The sequence below is a fragment of the Hyperolius riggenbachi genome, chromosome 4, assembly GCF_040937935.1.
Source record: "Hyperolius riggenbachi isolate aHypRig1 chromosome 4, aHypRig1.pri, whole genome shotgun sequence".
In the NCBI taxonomy this organism is placed as follows: Eukaryota; Metazoa; Chordata; class Amphibia; order Anura; family Hyperoliidae; genus Hyperolius; species Hyperolius riggenbachi.
This window is the reverse complement of record NC_090649.1, coordinates 9,613,382-9,631,983: the sequence shown is the minus strand read 5'-3', so window position 1 is coordinate 9,631,983 and position 18,602 is coordinate 9,613,382. Positions and strand designations below refer to the sequence as shown.

Sequence of the window (18,602 nt, the reverse complement as noted above, 5' to 3'; positions counted from 1 at the left end):
CACAAGTCTCAGCACACAGACCGGTCAGGAAACATTACAGTCACCGCCTCCTGCTCGTCATACACAAGTCTCAGCACACAGACTGGTCAGGAAACATTACAGTCACTGCCTTCTGCTCGTCACACACAAGTCTCAGCACACAGACTGGTCAGGCAACATTACAGTCACCGCCTCCTGCGCGTCACACACAAGTCTCAGCACACAGACTGGTCAGGAAACATTACAGTCACCGCCTCCTGCTCGTCACACACAAGTCTCAGCACACAGACTGGTCAGGAAACATTACAGTCACCGCCTCCTGCTCGTCACACACAAGTCTCAGCACACAGACTGGTCAGGAAACATCACAGTCACCGCCTCCTGCTCGTCCCACACAAGTCTCAGCACACAGACTGGTCAGGAAACATTACAGTCACCGCCTCCTGCTCCTCACACACAAGTCTCAGCACACAGACTGGTCAGGAAACATTACAGTCACCGCCTCCTGCTCGTCACACACAAGTCTCAGCACACAGACTGGTCAGGAAACATTACAGTCACCGCCTCCTGCTCGTCACTTACAAGTCTCAGCACACAGACTGGTCAGGAAACATTACAGTCACTGCCTTCTGCTCGTCACACACAAGTCTCAGCACACAGACTGGTCAGGAAACATTACAGTCACTGCCTCCTGCGCGTCACACACAAGTCTCAGCACACAGACTGGTCAGGAAACATTACAGTCACCGCCTCCTACTCGTCACACACAAGTCTCAGCACACAGACTGGTCAGGAAACATTACAGTCACTGCCTTCTGCTCGTCACACACAAGTCTCAGCACACAGACTGGTCAGGAAACATTACAGTCAGCGCCTCCTGCTCGTCACACACAAGTCTCAGCACACAGACTGGTCAGGAAACATTACAGTCACTGCCTTCTGCTCGTCACACACAAGTCTCAGCACACAGACTGGTCAGGAAACATTACAGTCACCGCCTTCTGCTCGTCACACACAAGTCTTCACACACAAACTGGTCAGGAAAGATTACAGTCACTGCCTCCTGCTCGTCATACACAAGTCTTCACACACAAACTGGTCAGGAAAGATTACAGTCACCGCCTCCTGCTCGTCACACACAAGTCTCAGCACACAGACTGGTCAGGAAACATTACAGTCACCGCCTCCTGCTCGTCACACACAAGTCTCAGCACACAGACTGGTCAGGAAACATTACAGTCACTGCCTTCTGCTCGTCACACACAAGTCTCAGCACACAGACTGGTCAGGAAACATTACAGTCACCGCCTCCTGCTTGTCAGACACAAGTCTCAGCACACAGACCGGTCAGGAAACATTACAGTCACCGCCTCCTGCTCGTCATACACAAGTCTCAGCACACAGACTGGTCAGGAAACATTACAGTCACTGCCTTCTGCTCGTCACACACAAGTCTCAGCACACAGACTGGTCAGGCAACATTACAGTCACCGCCTCCTGCGCGTCACACACAAGTCTCAGCACACAGACTGGTCAGGAAACATTACAGTCACCGCCTCCTGCTCGTCACACACAAGTCTCAGCACACAGACTGGTCAGGAAACATTACAGTCACCGCCTCCTGCTCGTCACACACAAGTCTCAGCACACAGACTGGTCAGGAAACATCACAGTCACCGCCTCCTGCTCGTCCCACACAAGTCTCAGCACACAGACTGGTCAGGAAACATTACAGTCACCGCCTCCTGCTCCTCACACACAAGTCTCAGCACACAGACTGGTCAGGAAACATTACAGTCACCGCCTCCTGCTCGTCACACACAAGTCTCAGCACACAGACTGGTCAGGAAACATTACAGTCACCGCCTCCTGCTCGTCACACACAAGTCTCAGCACACAGACTGGTCAGGAAACATTACAGTCACTGCCTTCTGCTCGTCACACACAAGTCTCAGCACACAGACTGGTCAGGCAACATTACAGTCACCGCCTCCTGCGCGTCACACACAGTCTCAGCACACAGACTGGTCAGGAAACATTACAGTCACCGCCTCCTGCTCGTCACACACAAGTCTCAGCACACAGACTGGTCAGGAAACATTACAGTCACCGCCTCCTGCTCGTCACACACAAGTCTCAGCACACAGACTGGTCAGGAAACATCACAGTCACCGCCTCCTGCTCGTCCCACACAAGTCTCAGCACACAGACTGGTCAGGAAACATTACAGTCACCGCCTCCTGCTCCTCACACACAAGTCTCAGCACACAGACTGGTCAGGAAACATTACAGTCACCGCCTCCTGCTCGTCACACACAAGTCTCAGCACACAGACTGGTCAGGAAACATTACAGTCACCGCCTCCTGCTCGTCACACACAAGTCTCAGCACACAGACTGGTCAGGAAACATTACAGTCACTGCCTTCTGCTCGTCACACACAAGTCTCAGCACACAGACTGGTCAGGAAACATTACAGTCACCGCCTCCTGCTCGTCACACACAAGTCTCAGCACACAGACCGGTCAGGAAACATTACAGTCACCGCCTCCTGCTCGTCACACACAAGTCTCAGCACACAGACTGGTCAGGAAACATTACAGTCACCGCCTCCTGCTCGTCACACACAAGTCTCAGCACACAGACTGGTCAGGAAACATTACAGTCACCGCCTTCTACTCGTCACACACAAGTCACAGCACACAGACCGGTCAGGAAACATTACAGTCACCGCCTCCTGCTCGTCACACACAAGTCTCAGCACACAAACTAGTCAATCAGAGTCCCAGCGGGCTCAAGGCTATCCAGTCAGAAGACCTGGGTCATGCTGCTCTCCTCCTGTAGTGCTCTGATGGTGACATCACACAGGGATTCAGGGGTCATTGGCCAGGAGGGCTGGGGCTGAAGCAATATGATGAGAACCTGCAGACAGAGGCCTCACTTTACGAAGGGCCATTCGGGAAGAAAAAAAAAGAAAAAGTGCAATCGGCATTTCTGTATTTTTTCTTTTTAAAGGGAATGTGAAGTGAAAATAAACGTATGATATAATGATTTGTATCTGTAGTACAGATAAGAAATAAAACATTAGGAGCAGAGATATAAGTCTAATATTGTTTCCAGTACAGGAAGAGTTAAGAAACTCTGTCTTCTGAAGCTTATCATCTGAAGTGTCTGTCACTGTATTTAGTTTTTTTTCTGCAGAGTAAAGTTAAAAAGTTCACTAGCCTGCTCTGTGAAATCATGTAGAATGCTGAGCGTAAAGTTTAAACTGCAAATATTAGAGAATGATGCAATGTTATAAAAAAAACTTACTGAAAATAAAAATGAGACTATTTTCTTTGCTACTAATATTCTACTAATGATCCGTACTAAACAACCAATTCATTTATTATATCATAATTTTTTTCACTGCAGTGTCACTTTAAACCCACTAAAGTTTTGCCGAATGTGGCACTCGTTCAGGAACTTTACAAAGTCTGAATCTGTTCGGAAAGTGTGTCTCTGGCCTAGTGCACACCAGAGCGTTTCCACTGCGGTTTGCGATCCGCTTGCGGGTGCGGATCCGCTTGGGTAATGTATTTCAATGGGCTGGTGCACACCAGAGCGGGAGGCGTTTTGCAGAAACGCATACTCCCGGGCTGCTGCAGATTTTGGATTGCGGATGCGTTTCTGCCTCAATGTTAAGTATAGGAAAAACGCAAACCGCTCTGAAAAACGCCTGTTCAGAGCGGTTTTGCCGGCATTTTTGTTACAGAAGCTGTTCAGTAACAGCTTTACTGTAACAATATATGAAATGTACTATACTGAAATCCGCTGCAGCAATCCGCAAAACGCTAGCAAAACGCCATAGAAAAATAACAAAAAGCGTTTCAAAATCTGCTAGCATTTTGCGGATCTGCTAGCGGCTTTTGGTGTGCACCAGGCCTCTGTGTGTGTGGGAAGGGGGCGGGAGGGGCTTGCCATTTTCACCTCGCTGGTCCTGGCTGATGAGGATGTGCGGGGGGCCGGATAACGCTGCAGGGTTATGGCTGCTGGTAAGAATCTGGGGTGCTGCCAGGTGCTGTGACCTCTCCTCCATGTGTTAGCAGCTGTGCCAGTGCCAGAACCTTCCTCTAGTGCAGCTGTGTGGCCTCCATCACGCCCCACATTAATGTTTGTTTACTGACAGATATCCTGCCCGGCAGTGCATCAGCACCAATGGGGTGAGGAGACTGGGTGGCTCCTCCCACTGGCTGGCTCCTTTGCCTGTGACATTTTACCGCAGGATGATAGTTCCTTACCGACAGCTCCGGGCTGGAGATAAATACTGAGCATTATTCTTACCGCAAGCTCTAATCTTTGTGAACTTACATTCGTTGAGGTATTTATCGCAATAGTCGATAATTTTACCTTACGGTAACAGCCTCACTGAATTGGTGTTTAGCAGGATGTTCGGTAAAACAGGCTTTTCTCTGCATTACGGAGTGGGGTACCGCTTAGTGAACTGAGGATATTTCAGGAAACGGAAGTGAGACGTTTTTGCAGCGTTGCTTCTGGAAGTCGGTCTCTGAGGGGCGGAGTCAGACCTCAGCGATGGCTTCCCTGATTACTCCTCTGATGAGTACAGGCAGGCTCTAGCACAGCGCTGGGCATACTACGGTCCATATACGGACAGTGGGTGCTGCAAACCCTGCCCCCTCTTAGGCGAATTCTTCTAGTCCCTCCCTCCCTGCAGAGTCGCGAGCAGAAGGAAACAAATGGTTAACACTCACCTACTCTCCGCTCATGGCCACGGGGCATCACGTGACACACGTCACATGACATGCGTATAACGCTCTGGCACATCCTGATGGCGTGTCATGCGACGCCCAGTGGCCATGGAGACCCGACGCGGGAAGCTGAGAGTAGGCGAGTGTTAACCACTGGTTTCCTTCCGCTCGCGACTCTGCGGGGAGGGAGGAATGTTAGGAATGTGGCCCGTGGTCCGCAGCATGCGCCCCGGCCCACGCAAAGTCTGCCCCGCCCTGCTCTAGCACATGCTCTGTACTGATTGGTAGACATATATCACCTCCCTGTGCCACAAAGGCAGGATGAGGATGTAATTATACCCCCCTGTAGCCTGTATGTTCCCTCTGTGTCCTCCCGGTCCTATCCGATGTGCTGCTGTCAAACCCTGGAAACTGCAACTCAGCTTACAGACTACAGCACATGCACAGCCCCGCCCGCCAGTCCCACTCCTGTGGGCGGGAGCATTCTGCTCATGTGAAATTCTTTTAAAACTTTTAACCGTCAACGGAAGCTGAATAGAGGAAGTGAGCAGCCAGGAGCCGCGCATGAGCAGTAGCCGCAACCTGGCTGTATCGGGGAACATCACAGGAGACACAGCGTAATCGCACCAGGAGGAGACAGAGGAAGCAGCCGGACAACAAGGGGCTGGAGGAGGCCGTAGGTAAGTATAGAATACTCTTGTACCCCCTCTCAGGTTTACTTTAAAAACTACCTAGAGATTCTGACTCTTCAATGCTTTATAAAAACATTTAATTTTACTATTGTGCGCCTGTCTCTCTCTGGGAGATCGCCCTCCTCCGGGTCTGCACAGGAAGTGGCTGATTCTCACAGACTAAGAGATTGTCCTCCTCCCAGTCTGCACAGGAAGTGGACGGAATTCTCACAGACTAAGAGATCGCCCTCCTCCCGGTCTGCACAGGAAGTGGCTGATTCTCACAGACTAAGAGATCGCCCTCCTCCGGGTCTGCACAGGAAGTGGCTGATTCTCACAGACTAAGAGATCGCCCTCCTCCCAGTCTGCACAGGAAGTGGACGGAATTCTCACAGAATAAGAGATCGCCCTCCTCCCGGTCTGCACAGGAAGTGGCTGATTCTCACAGACTAAGAGATCGCCCTCCTCCCAGTCTGCACAGGAAGTGGACGGAATTCTCACAGAATAAGAGATCGCCCTCCTCCCGGTCTGCACAGGAAGTGGCTGATTCTCACAGACTAAGAGATCGCCCTCCTCCCAGTCTGCACAGGAAGTGGCTGATTCTCACAGACTAAGAGATCGCCCTCCTCCCAGTCTGCACAGGAAGTGGACGGAATTCTCACAGAATAAGAGATCGCCCTCCTCCCGGTCTGCACAGGAAGTGGCTGATTCTCACAGACTAAGAGATCGCCCTCCTCCCAGTCTGCACAGGAAGTGGCTGATTCTCACAGACTAAGAGATCGCCCTCCTCCCGGTCTGCACAGGAAGTGGCTGATTCTCACAGACTAAGAGATCGCCCTCCTCCCGGTCTGCACAGGAAGTGGCTGATTCTCACAGACTAAGAGATCGCCCTCCTCCCGGTCTGCACAGGAAGTGGACGGAATTCTCACAGACTAAGAGATCGCCCTCCTCCCGGTCTGCACAGGAAGTGGACGGAATGCTCACAGACTAAGAGATCGCCCTCCTCCCGGTCTGCACAGGAAGTGGCTGATTCTCACAGACTAAGAGATCGCCCTCCTCCCAGTCTGCACAGGAAGTGGACGGAATTCTCACAGACTAAGAGATCGCCCTCCTCCCGGTCTGCACAGGAAGTGGACGGAATGCTCACAGACTAAGAGATCGCCCTCCTCCCGGTCTGCACAGGAAGTGGCTGATTCTCACAGACTAAGAGATCGCCCTCCTCCCAGTCTGCACAGGAAGTGGACGGAATGCTCAAAGACTAAGAGATCGCCCTCCTCCCGGTCTGCACAGGAAGTGGACGGAATGCTCAAAGACTAAGAGATCGCCCTCCTCCTGTTCTGCACAGGAAGTGGACAGAATTCTCACAGACTAAGAGATTGCCCTCCTCCCGGTTTGCACAGGAAGTGGACAGAATTCTCACAGACTAAGAGACTGCCCTCCTCCCAGTCTGCACAGAAAGTACACGTAATTCTCACAGACTAAGAGATCGCCCTCCTCCCGGTCTGCACAGGAAGTGGACGGAATTCTCACAGACTAAGAGATCGCCCTCCTCCCGATCTGCACAGGAAGTGGACGGAATTCTCACAGACTAAGAGATCGCCCTCCTCCCAGTCTGCACAGGAAGTGGACAGAATTCTCGAAGACTAAGCGATCACCCTCCTCCCAGTCTGCACAGGAAGTGGACAGAATTCTCACAGACTAAGAGATCGCCCTCCTCCCAGTCTGCACAGGAAGTGGACAGAATTCTCACAGACTAAGAGATCGCCCTCCTCCCGGTCTGCACAGGAAGTGGACGGAATTCTCACAGACTAAGAGATCGCCCTCCTCCCGGTCTGCACAGGAAGTGGCTGATTCTCACAGACTAAGAGATCACCCTCCTCCCGGTCTGCACAGGAAGTGGATGGAATTCTCACAGACTAAGAGATCGCCCTCCTCCCGGTCTGCACAGGAAGTGGAAGGAATTCTCACAGACTAAGCGATCGCCCTCCTCCCGGTCTGCACAGGAAGTGGACCGAATTCTCACAGACTAAGAGATCGCCCTCCTCCCGGTCTGCACAGGAAGCAGACAGAATTCTCAGACTAAGAGATCACCCTCCTCCCGGTCTGCACAGGAAGTGGACGGACATCTTACAGACTAAGATATCGCCCTCCTCCTGGTTTGCACAGGAAGTGGCTGATTCTCACAGACTAAGAGATCGCCGTCCTCCCGGTCTGCACAGGAAGCGGACAGAATTCTCACAGACAAAGAGATCGCCCTCCTCCCAGTTTGCACAGGAAGTGGTCGGAATTCTCACAGATGACGGCACGCGACAATGATGAGAATCCAAGGGAGGCTTCCAACCCTCACAACAATGTCCATCACAACAAAACAGAGAGAATTGTGCAAAGTTGTGCTGCAAAGGTGGCCGGTTGTCAGTTGCCTGTCTGCGATCACCTGTGTGAGGGGAGTCTCTCTCCGTGTCGCAGACATCGATGTACAGATCCTTCACCCTCTTTATCCGGAACAGGATGTCAGGATTGAGGATTTCGAACCCTGCAGAGGGAGGGAAGAACAAACAAGGAAGACATGAGGTCTGCGCTCTCAGGAAATATATATACAAGGTGGGAGCATCTGACATTAAAGGACACATCCAAGAAGCCTGAAAAATAAAACATCTACATACCCTGGGCTTCCTGCAGCCCCTAGCAGCCGTCCTGTGCCCTCGCCGCAGCTCTGCTCCCCGCCAGTGGCCCGGGGTTTCCTCCGGTGCAAGATGCCCACAGCGCCTGCACAAGCGGCTCTCAGAGTCGCACTGACATCATCCAGACTGTAGTAGGCAGGCGCAGAACTACTGCGCAGTACAGCCCGGATGACGTCAGTGCAACTCTGTGAGCTGCATGTTGGAGCGCAGTAACATGCCGACATCTGCACCGGAGGGGCCCGGGAGCCACCGGAGCTGCGGCGAGGGCACAGGACGGCTGCCAGGGGCTTGAGGAAGCCCAAGGTAAGTAGATTTTGAATTTCTTAACACCTCGGACCTTCCCTTTAATTCAACCCTTACCCATACCTCCCAACACTTACAGATAAGAGGGACAATTACACACACACCCCTGTCACACCTCTAACCACACGTACCTATAATTAAGCTGCCAGGAAATTTGGGTGCAGGGTAAAGCCAAAAAACAGCTCATCCCGCTCCTGCAAAAGTCCCGGCGGCGATTATTACTATTCCCGATCCAGATCGCCATGGATAGTGGGGGAAAGATATAATTCGGCTTCCAGCTATTGCGGCCGACTGTTTTTGTAGTAATTTGGGCTTCGTCTTTTGATGGTGCCCAAATTACTGTCAGAGCGCCGAGCGTGAGGGAGAGACAGCGGAGAGAGAGGAGCGGGAGAGAGAGGAGTGACAAGTGAGGTGGGACAGGTTGTGGGGACAATACAAGGAGCGGGAGAGAGAGGAGTGACAAGTGAGGTGGGACAGGTTGTGGGGACAATACAAGGAGCGGGAGGAAGAGGAGTGACAAGTGAGGTGGGACAGGTTGTGGGGACAATACAAGGAGCGGGAGGAAGAGGAGTGACAAGTGAGGTGGGACAGGTTGTGGGGACAATACAAGGAGCGGGAGGAAGAGGAGTGACAAGTGAGGTGGGACAGGTTGTGGGGACAATAGAAGGAGCGGGAGGAAGAGGAGTGACAAGTGAGGTGGGACAGGTTGTGGGGACAATACAAGGAGGGGGAGGAAGAGGAGTGACAAGTGAGGTGGGACAGGTTGTGGGGACAATACAAGGAGGGGGAGGAAGAGGAGTGACAAGTGAGGTGGGACAGGTTGTGGGGACAATACAAGGAGGGGGAGGAAGAGGAGTGACAAGTGAGGTGGGACAGGTTGTGGTGACAATACAAGGAGGGGGAGAGAGAGGAGTGACAAGTGAGGTGGGACAGGTTGTGGGGACAATACAAGGAGGGGGAGGAAGAGGAGTGACAGGTTGTGGGGACAATACAAGGAGCGGGAGGAAGAGGAGTGACAAGTGAGGTGGGACAGGTTGTGGGGACAATACAAGGAGCGGGAGGAAGAGGAGTGACAAGTGAGGTGGGACAGGTTGTGGGGACAATACAAGGAGCGGGAGGAAGAGGAGTGACAAGTGAGGTGGGACAGGTTGTGGGGACAATACAAGGAGCGGGAGGAAGAGGAGTGACAAGTGAGGTGGGACAGGTTGTGGGGACAATAGAAGGAGCGGGAGGAAGAGGAGTGACAAGTGAGGTGGGACAGGTTGTGGGGACAATACAAGGAGGGGGAGGAAGAGGAGTGACAAGTGAGGTGGGACAGGTTGTGGGGACAATACAAGGAGGGGGAGGAAGAGGAGTGACAAGTGAGGTGGGACAGGTTGTGGGGACAATACAAGGAGGGGGAGGAAGAGGAGTGACAAGTGAGGTGGGACAGGTTGTGGTGACAATACAAGGAGGGGGAGAGAGAGGAGTGACAAGTGAGGTGGGACAGGTTGTGGGGACAATACAAGGAGGGGGAGGAAGAGGAGTGACAGGTTGTGGGGACAATACAAGGAGCGGGAGGAAGAGGAGTGACAAGTGAGGTGGGACAGGTTGTGGGGACAATACAAGGAGCGGGAGGAAGAGGAGTGACAAGTGAGGTGGGACAGGTTGTGGGGACAATACAAGGAGGGGGAGGAAGAGGAGTGACAAGTGAGGTGGGACAGGTTGTGGTGACAATACAAGGAGGGGGAGAGAGAGGAGTGACAAGTGAGGTGGGACAGGTTGTGGGGACAATACAAGGAGGGGGAGGAAGAGGAGTGACAGGTTGTGGGGACAATACAAGGAGCGGGAGGAAGAGGAGTGACAAGTGAGGTGGGACAGGTTGTGGGGACAATACAAGGAGCGGAAGGAAGAGGAGTGACAAGTGAGGTGTGACAGATTGTGGGGACAATACAAGGAGGGGGAGGAAGAGGAGTGACAAGTGAGGTGGGACAGGTTGTGGGGACAATACAAGGAGGGGGAGGAAGAGGAGTGACAAGTGGGGTGGGACAGGTTGTGGGGACAATACAAGGAGGGGGAGGAAGAGGAGTGACAAGTGAGGTGGGACAGGTTGTGGGGACAATACAAGGAGCGGGAGAGAGAGGAGTGACAAGTGAGGTGAGACAGGTTGTGGGGACAATACAAGGAGCGGGAGGAAGAGGAGTGACAAGTGAGGTGGGACAGGTTGTGGGGACAATACAAGGAGCGGGAGGAAGAGGAGTGACAAGTGAGGTGGGACAGGTTGTGGGGACAATACAAGGAGGGGGAGGAAGAGGAGTGACAAGTGAGGTGGGACAGGTTGTGGGGACAATACAAGGAGGGGAAGGAAGAGGAGTGACAAGTGAGGTGAGACAGGTTGTGGGGACAATACAAGGAGGGGGAGGAAGAGGAGTGACAAGTGAGGTGGGACAGGTTGTGGGGACAATACAAGGAGCGGGAGGAAGAGGAGTGACAAGTGAGGTGGGACAGGTTGTGGGGACAATACAAGGAGCGGGAGGAAGAGGAGTGACAAGTGAGGTGGGACAGGTTGTGGGGACAATACAAGGAGGGGAAGGAAGAGGAGTGACAAGTGAGGTGGGACAGGTTGTGGGGACAATACAAGGAGCGGGAGGAAAAGGAGTGACAAGTGAGGTGGGACAGGTTGTGGGGACAATACAAGGAGAAGGAGGAAGAGGAGTGACAAGTGAGGTGGGACAGGTTGTGGGGACAATACAAGGAGCGGGAGGAAGAGGAGTGACAAGTGAGGTGGGACAGGTTGTGGGGACAATACAAGGAGCGGGAGGAAGAGGAGTGACAAGTGAGGCGGGACAGGTTGTGGGGAGAATACAAGGAGCGGGAGGAAGAGGAGTGACAAGTGAGGTGGGACAGGTTGTGGGGACAATACAAGGAGCGGGAGGAAGAGGAGTGACAAGTGAGGTGGGACAGGTTGTGGGGAGAATACAAGGAGCGGGAGGAAGAGGAGTGACAAGTGAGGTGGGACAGGTTGTGGGGACAATACAAGGAGCGGGAGGAAGAGGAGTGACAAGTGAGGTGGGACAGGTTGTGGGGACAATACAAGGAGGGGGAGGAAGAGGAGTGACAAGTGAGGTGGGACAGGTTGTGGGGACAATACAAGGAGCGGGAGGAAGAGGAGTGACAAGTGAGGTGGGACAGGTTGTGGGGACAATACAAGGAGAAGGAGGAAGAGGAGTGACAAGTGAGGTGGGACAGGTTGTGGGGACAATACAAGGAGCGGGAGGAAGAGGAGTGACAAGTGAGGCGGGACAGGTTGTGGGGAGAATACAAGGAGCGGGAGGAAGAGGAGTGACAAGTGAGGTGGGACAGGTTGTGGGGACAATACAAGGAGCGGGAGGAAGAGGAGTGACAAGTGAGGTGGGACAGGTTGTGGGGACAATACAAGGAGCGGGAGGAAGAGGAGTGACAAGTGAGGTGGGACAGGTTGTGGGGAGAATACAAGGAGCGGGAGGAAGAGGAGTGACAAGTGAGGTGGGACAGGTTGTGGGGACAATACAAGGAGCGGGAGGAAGAGGAGTGACAAGTGAGGTGGGACAGGTTGTGGGGACAATACAAGGAGGGGGAGGAAGAGGAGTGACAAGTGAGGTGGGACAGGTTGTGGGGACAATACAAGGAGCGGGAGGAAGAGGAGTGACAAGTGAGGTGGGACAGGTTGTGGGGACAATACAAGGAGCGGGAGGAAGAGGAGTGACAAGTGAGGCGGGACAGGTTGTGGGGAGAATACAAGGAGCGGGAGGAAGAGGAGTGACAAGTGAGGTGGGACAGGTTGTGGGGACAATACAAGGAGCGGGAGGAAGAGGAGTGACAAGTGAGGTGGGACAGGTTGTGGGGAGAATACAAGGAGCGGGAGGAAGAGGAGTGACAAGTGAGGTGGGACAGGTTGTGGGGACAATACAAGGAGCGGGAGGAAGAGGAGTGACAAGTGAGGTGGGACAGGTTGTGGGGACAATACAAGGAGGGGGAGGAAGAGGAGTGACAAGTGAGGTGGGACAGGTTGTGGGGACAATACAAGGAGCGGGAGGAAGAGGAGTGACAAGTGAGGTGGGACAGGTTGTGGGGACAATACAAGGAGAAGGAGGAAGAGGAGTGACAAGTGAGGTGGGACAGGTTGTGGGGACAATACAAGGAGCGGGAGGAAGAGGAGTGACAAGTGAGGCGGGACAGGTTGTGGGGAGAATACAAGGAGCGGGAGGAAGAGGAGTGACAAGTGAGGTGGGACAGGTTGTGGGGACAATACAAGGAGCGGGAGGAAGAGGAGTGCCAAGTGAGGTGGGACAGGTTGTGGGGACAATACAAGGAGCGGGAGGAAGAGGAGTGACAAGTGAGGTGGGACAGGTTGTGGGGAGAATACAAGGAGCGGGAGGAAGAGGAGTGACAAGTGAGGTGGGACAGGTTGTGGGGACAATACAAGGAGCGGGAGGAAGAGGAGTGACAAGTGAGGTGGGACAGGTTGTGGGGACAATACAAGGAGCGGGAGAGAGAGGAGTGACAAGTGAGGTGGGACAGGTTGTGGGGACAATACAAGGAGCGGGAGGAAGAGGAGTGACAAGTGAGGTGGGACAGGTTGTGGGGACAATACAAGGAGCGGGAGGAAGAGGAGTGACAAGTGAGGTGGGACAGGTTGTGGGGACAATACAAGGAGCGGGAGGAAGAGGAGTGACAAGTGAGGTGGGACAGGTTGTGGGGAGAATACAAGGAGCGGGAGGAAGAGGAGTGACAAGTGAGGTGGGACAGGTTGTGGGGACAATACAAGGAGCGGGAGGAAGAGGAGTGACAAGTGAGGTGGGACAGGTTGTGGGGAAAATACAAGGATCGGGAGGAAGAGGAGTGACAAGTGAGGTGGGACAGGTTGTGGGGACAATACAAGGAGCGGGAGGAAGAGGAGTGACAAGTGAGGTGGGACAGGTTGTGGGGACAATACAAGGAGGGGGAGGAAGAGGAGTGACAAGTGAGGTGGGACAGGTTGTGGGGACAATACAAGGAGCGGGAGGAAGAGGAGTGACTAGTGAGGTGGGACAGGTTGTGGGGACAATACAAGGAGCGGGAGAGAGAGGAGTGACAAGTTAAGTGTGACAGGTTGTGGGGACAATACAAGGAGCGGGAGGAAGAGGAGTGACAAGTGAGGTGGGACAGGTTGTGGGGACAATACAAGGAGCGGGAGGAAGAGGAGTGACAAGTGAGGTGGGACAGGTTGTGGGGACAATACAAGGAGGGGGAGGAAGAGGAGTGACAAGTGAGGTGGGACAGGTTGTGGGGACAATACAAGGAGCGGGAGAGAGAGGAGTGACAAGTTAAGTGTGACAGGTTGTGGGGACAATACAAGGAGGGGGAGGAAGAGGAGTGACAAGTGAGGTGGGACAGGTTGTGGGGACAATACAAGGAGGGGGAGGAAGAGGAGTGACAAGTGAGGTGGGACAGGTTGTGGGGACAATACAAGGAGCGGGAGGAAGAGGAGTGACAAGTGAGGTGGGACAGGTTGTGGGGACAATACAAGGAGCGGGAGGAAGAGGAGTGACAAGTGAGGTGGGACAGGTTGTGGGGACAATACAAGGAGCGGGAGAGAGAGGAGTGACAAGTTAAGTGTGACAGGTTGTGGGGACAATACAAGGAGGGGGAGGAAGAGGAGTGACAAGTGAGGTGGGACAGGTTGTGGGGACAATACAAGGAGGGGGAGGAAGAGGAGTGACAAGTGAGGTGGGACAGGTTGTGGGGACAATACAAGGAGCGGGAGGAAGAGGAGTGACAAGTGAGGTGGGACAGGTTGTGGGGACAATACAAGGAGGGGGAGGAAGAGGAGTGACAAGTGAGGTGGGACAGGTTGTGGGGACAATACAAGGAGCGGGAGGAAGAGGAGTGACAAGTGAGGTGGGACAGGTTGTGGGGACAATACAAGGAGCGGAAGGAAGAGGAGTGACAAGTGAGGTGGGACAGGTGGTGGGGACAATACAAGGAGGGGGAGGAAGAGGAGTGACAAGTGAGGTGGGACAGGTTGTGGGGACAATACAAGGAGGGGGAGGAAGAGGAGTGACAAGTGAGGTGGGACAGGTTGTGGGGACAATACAAGGAGCGGGAGGAAGAGGAGTGACAAGTGAGGTGGGACAGGTTGTGGGGACAATACAAGGAGGGGGAGAGAGAGGAGTGACAAGTGAGGTGGGACAGGTTGTGGGGACAATACAAGGAGGGGGAGGAAGAGGAGTGACAAGTGAGGTGGGACAGGTTGTGGGGACAATACAAGGAGCGGGAGGAAGAGGAGTGACAAGTGAGGTGGGACAGGTTGTGGGGAGAATACAAGGAGCGGGAGGAAGAGGAGTGACAAGTGAGGTGGGACAGGTTGTGGGGACAATACAAGGAGCGGGAGGAAGAGGAGTGACAAGTGAGGTGGGACAGGTTGTGGGGACAATACAAGGAGGGGGAGAGAGAGGAGTGACAAGTGAGGTGGGACAGGTTGTGGGGACAATACAAGGAGGGGGAGGAAGAGGAGTGACAAGTGAGGTGGGACAGGTTGTGGGGACAATACAAGGAGCGGGAGGAAGAGGAGTGACAAGTGAGGTGGGACAGGTTGTGGGGACAATACAAGGAGGGGAAGGAAGAGAGAGAGGAGTGACAAGTGAGGTGGGACAGGTTGTGGGGACAATACAAGGAGGGGGAGGAAGAGGAGTGACAAGTGAGGTGGGACAGGTTGTGGGGACAATACAAGGAGCGGGAGGAAGAGGAGTGACAAGTGAGGTGGGACAGGTTGTGGGGACAATACAAGGAGGGGGAGGAAGAGAGAGAGGAGAATAAGTAATGGAGGGGGGGGGGGGGGTTGCAGAAGGCTATTATAAATGTAAAGCGGTCAGATATACCCAGATCCCGGTTCAGTGAGCGGAGTATGCCATGCATTGCCGTACAATAACCAAGCAGCTCGGGGTGACCCAGAACCACTAGGGAAGTATAGGGGGACAAAAGAGACCGAAAAGCCCTCCTACTAAAAAGTCATCGTTTAGTGTAGTTTGCTTCAGGGGCGTAAAGAGATCATTTGCATATTCTGTAGCAGTGCATTGTGGGTAACCACAGTCGCTCACTTAAAGCTGAATTATCGCAAGTACCTGTGGAGTTGGTAAAGAAATCACCCGTCCTCAGTTTATGAAACCACCGACTCCGACTCCAGGTACCCAAAATGGCTCCGACTCCTCGATTCCAACTCCACAGTCCTGGTTTTAAGAAGGCAAAACACACTAAGCATTGCTTTTCGGTCTCTTTTATCCCCCAATACCTTCCTAGTGGTTAGGGTCACCCCGAGCTGCTTGGTTACTGTGTTGTTCTGGTCCAAGCCCTATCTCATACAGCCATATCAATCCCTGCCATGTACTGATGAGGACCAAAAGTCTGAAACAGGCTGTCTGCATGTTGGGGTTGGTGTGGCTCTGTAACATGTATAAGTTATAGGCTTGCGAGACACCAGCGGTTCTGGATATAAGCCCGGCTTCAGGGGCATAAAGAGATAATTTGCATATCCAGTAATGGTGCATTGTGGGAGACCACAGTCGCTCACTTCAAGATACATTGCCTTGTGTCTCAGTTATAGGACTGTGAGCAGTTACTGGGATGCCCCTGCCCTGGAAAAGGTCACATGTCTCCGCTCTGCAGTACATATGTGATGTCAGAGCGCTCCTCTGTATGAAGCCCCTCCCCATCACACACACACACTATACTCACCCATCCCCTGCAGAGCAGAATGGATCTCCAGCATCACCTTCTTGTAGAGCTCCTTCTGCCAGTCCTCCAGGCCGCTCCACTCCTCTGCCGAGAAGCAGGCCGCCACGTCCTGGAAGGTCACCGACACCTGCGGAGGGGAGAGATCAACTGTAACTCCTCCCACTGCTCAATCACAAACGAGAAACATCCCTCCAAGCCAAGAGGTCTACAACCGAACCCTCGATAGATATCTCCCCAACCTCAGGCCGAGTGTGTTATAACTCAATACAGGCCGCCGTCTACACACACAGCTTCTGTGCCGGGAGATCGGCCTCAATACACCAAGCATTACCGCATTCAGGAATGCTGAAAATACAGTAGCTGAGTTTACCGATCACTTAGGAAAGTGTCAATTCATAAAGGCTGTTACTGCATAGAAAGCTGAAATTACCGAGCAGTGCGGTAATTACCTCAACACGTCAGTAAATGTCAACTCATGAAGGTTACAGCATGCGGTAAAACACTGTAACCTTCTCGATATTTACCGGCTGCTCTCCTCTGTCGAAAAGCCAGCTTTGAATGCCTTCCATGTGGTTATCCCCATGATTGACAGAAGCAGGGAGCCAATAGGAACAGCCTCTGTTTCCTGCAACTCCCTGTGATTGGATCCATATCCTTCTCTGGAGGGTCCAGCTTTTCTACCCCCCCCCCCCCCCCCCCAGGCAGCAGAGCAGAGAGATCGAAACAAAATAGGCTTCCCCTGCCTCCCTTTGGCAATTTAACCCCTTAAAGAGAAACCGTAACCAAGAATTGAACTGCATCCCAATCAGTAGCCGATTCCCCCTTTCCCATGAGAAATCTATTCCTTTTCACAAACGGATCATCAGGGGGCGCTGTATGGCGGATATTGTGGTGAAACCCCTCCCACAGTGTGATGTCAGGACCATGGTCCTGATTTCCTGTCTGTGAACCTCATTGCATTGTGGGACATAAAAGCTGTTTACAGCTGGGTCCAACTGCCAAAACAAAGCAAGCAGCATCTCCTTCCACTGACATCACCTGCCAGCATGTCACCATGTGATACATGACAGTGGGACAACACTGACTAAATCATTTATACATAATTACTGTAAAAATGAAGCACTATTTTATTACATTATTTTCACTGGAGTTCCTATTTAAGTTCCTATTTAAAGATGCAGAGGGGCTAGTGGGGAAATCACCTAAGCAGGGCATGTGTAATGTCTCCTGGAAGTTCATCTAAGCTGTGGCAATTAAACAAAATGTTAAGAAAGACTAATAGACAGATTCAGAGCAGCAGAGGCAGTATAACAAACAGTATAACCAACATGGACACCACCATTGTTGGCCTTGTCACAAAGGATAACATCGAGGAGTACTGTCAGCAGGTGGAGAGAATCTGTAACTGGTGCAAGGAGAACAGGCTGGTGCTCAACACTGCAAAAACCGGTCAAGCTAATCGTTGATTTTAGGAAGAATCGGCTCCCGCTCCACCTCCAATCTACATTGACGGCACTGAGGTAGCTAGAGTTCCCTGTGCCCGACTTCTGGGCACTACCATCTCCAGAGATCTCAGCTGGAAGCCTAACATCACCGCCCCCCAGCGGAAAGCCCAGCAGAGACTGCACTTCCTCAGCCAGCTGAAGACGTTCGGCATGACCCGAGAGATTCTGACTAGTTTCTACTCCGCCACCATTGAATCAATCCTCTGCTCTTCCATCTTGGTCTGGTATGCTGGCGCCACCACCAGTGACAGGAACAGACTACAGAGAGTTATCAGGTCGGCGGAGAGAATCAATGGGAGCTCCCTCCCCCCCACTTGCCCTCTTACATAACAATAGACTGCGATCTAGGGCACTGAGGATTGCCAACGACCCCTCACACCCAGGCCACCGCTACTTCAATCTGCTTCCACTGGAGCGGAGGTTACGTGCCATTGCCACAAAGACCACTAGACACAGCAACTCATTCTTCCCCTCGACTGTCAGCCTCCTTAATTCCCTCCACATACTCGGGCGGGGACACGGCAAACCAGTCAACCGGCCCACGTGACTAATTGGTGGCATCTAATGTCATATTGAAACTGTGATGTATAATGTAACGGATGTATAATGTATTGGATGATGTCTGCTAGCTTGTTTTCTATCTAGGTCTTCTTCCTCTTGAGCCATTTGTACTGTGCCAAATCAATTCCAAGCATGGATCCATGTCATGCTTGGCGAAATAAAGGTTTCTGATTCTGATGTACATCTAAGGGATGTCAGGGATGCCTCTTAACCACTTCCCGACCGCCTAACGCACAGAGGCGGCCGGGAAGTGGAGCCCTGAAGGACCGGCTCACCCACAGAGGCGGCGGTCCTTCTAAGGGCATGGGCGGAGCGATCGCGTCATCCGTGACGCGATCCTCCGCCGGCTACTGTCACCGCTCGCCCGCCGCAACATCCCGCCGGCTATACGGAAGCGCCGGCGGGATGTTAACCCCGCGATCGC

General features: G+C 52.9%; 1 protein-coding gene across 5 annotated transcripts in view; it reads right to left on the bottom strand.

The window, feature by feature from the left end:
* The window catches only part of LOC137571121 (zinc finger protein 544-like), a 119,433-nt gene that overhangs the window by 90,387 nt on the left and 10,444 nt on the right, over window positions 1–18,602 (bottom strand). For all 5 annotated transcript variants that reach the window (XM_068279833.1, XM_068279834.1, XM_068279830.1 and 2 more), the window contains exons 3-4: window positions 16,113–16,239; window positions 7,832–7,930 (exon numbers count right to left, since the gene is read on the bottom strand). In XM_068279833.1, the coding sequence (XP_068135934.1) occupies window positions 7,832–7,930; window positions 16,113–16,239 (226 nt within the window). The remainder of the gene's footprint in view (window positions 1–7,831; window positions 7,931–16,112; window positions 16,240–18,602) is intronic.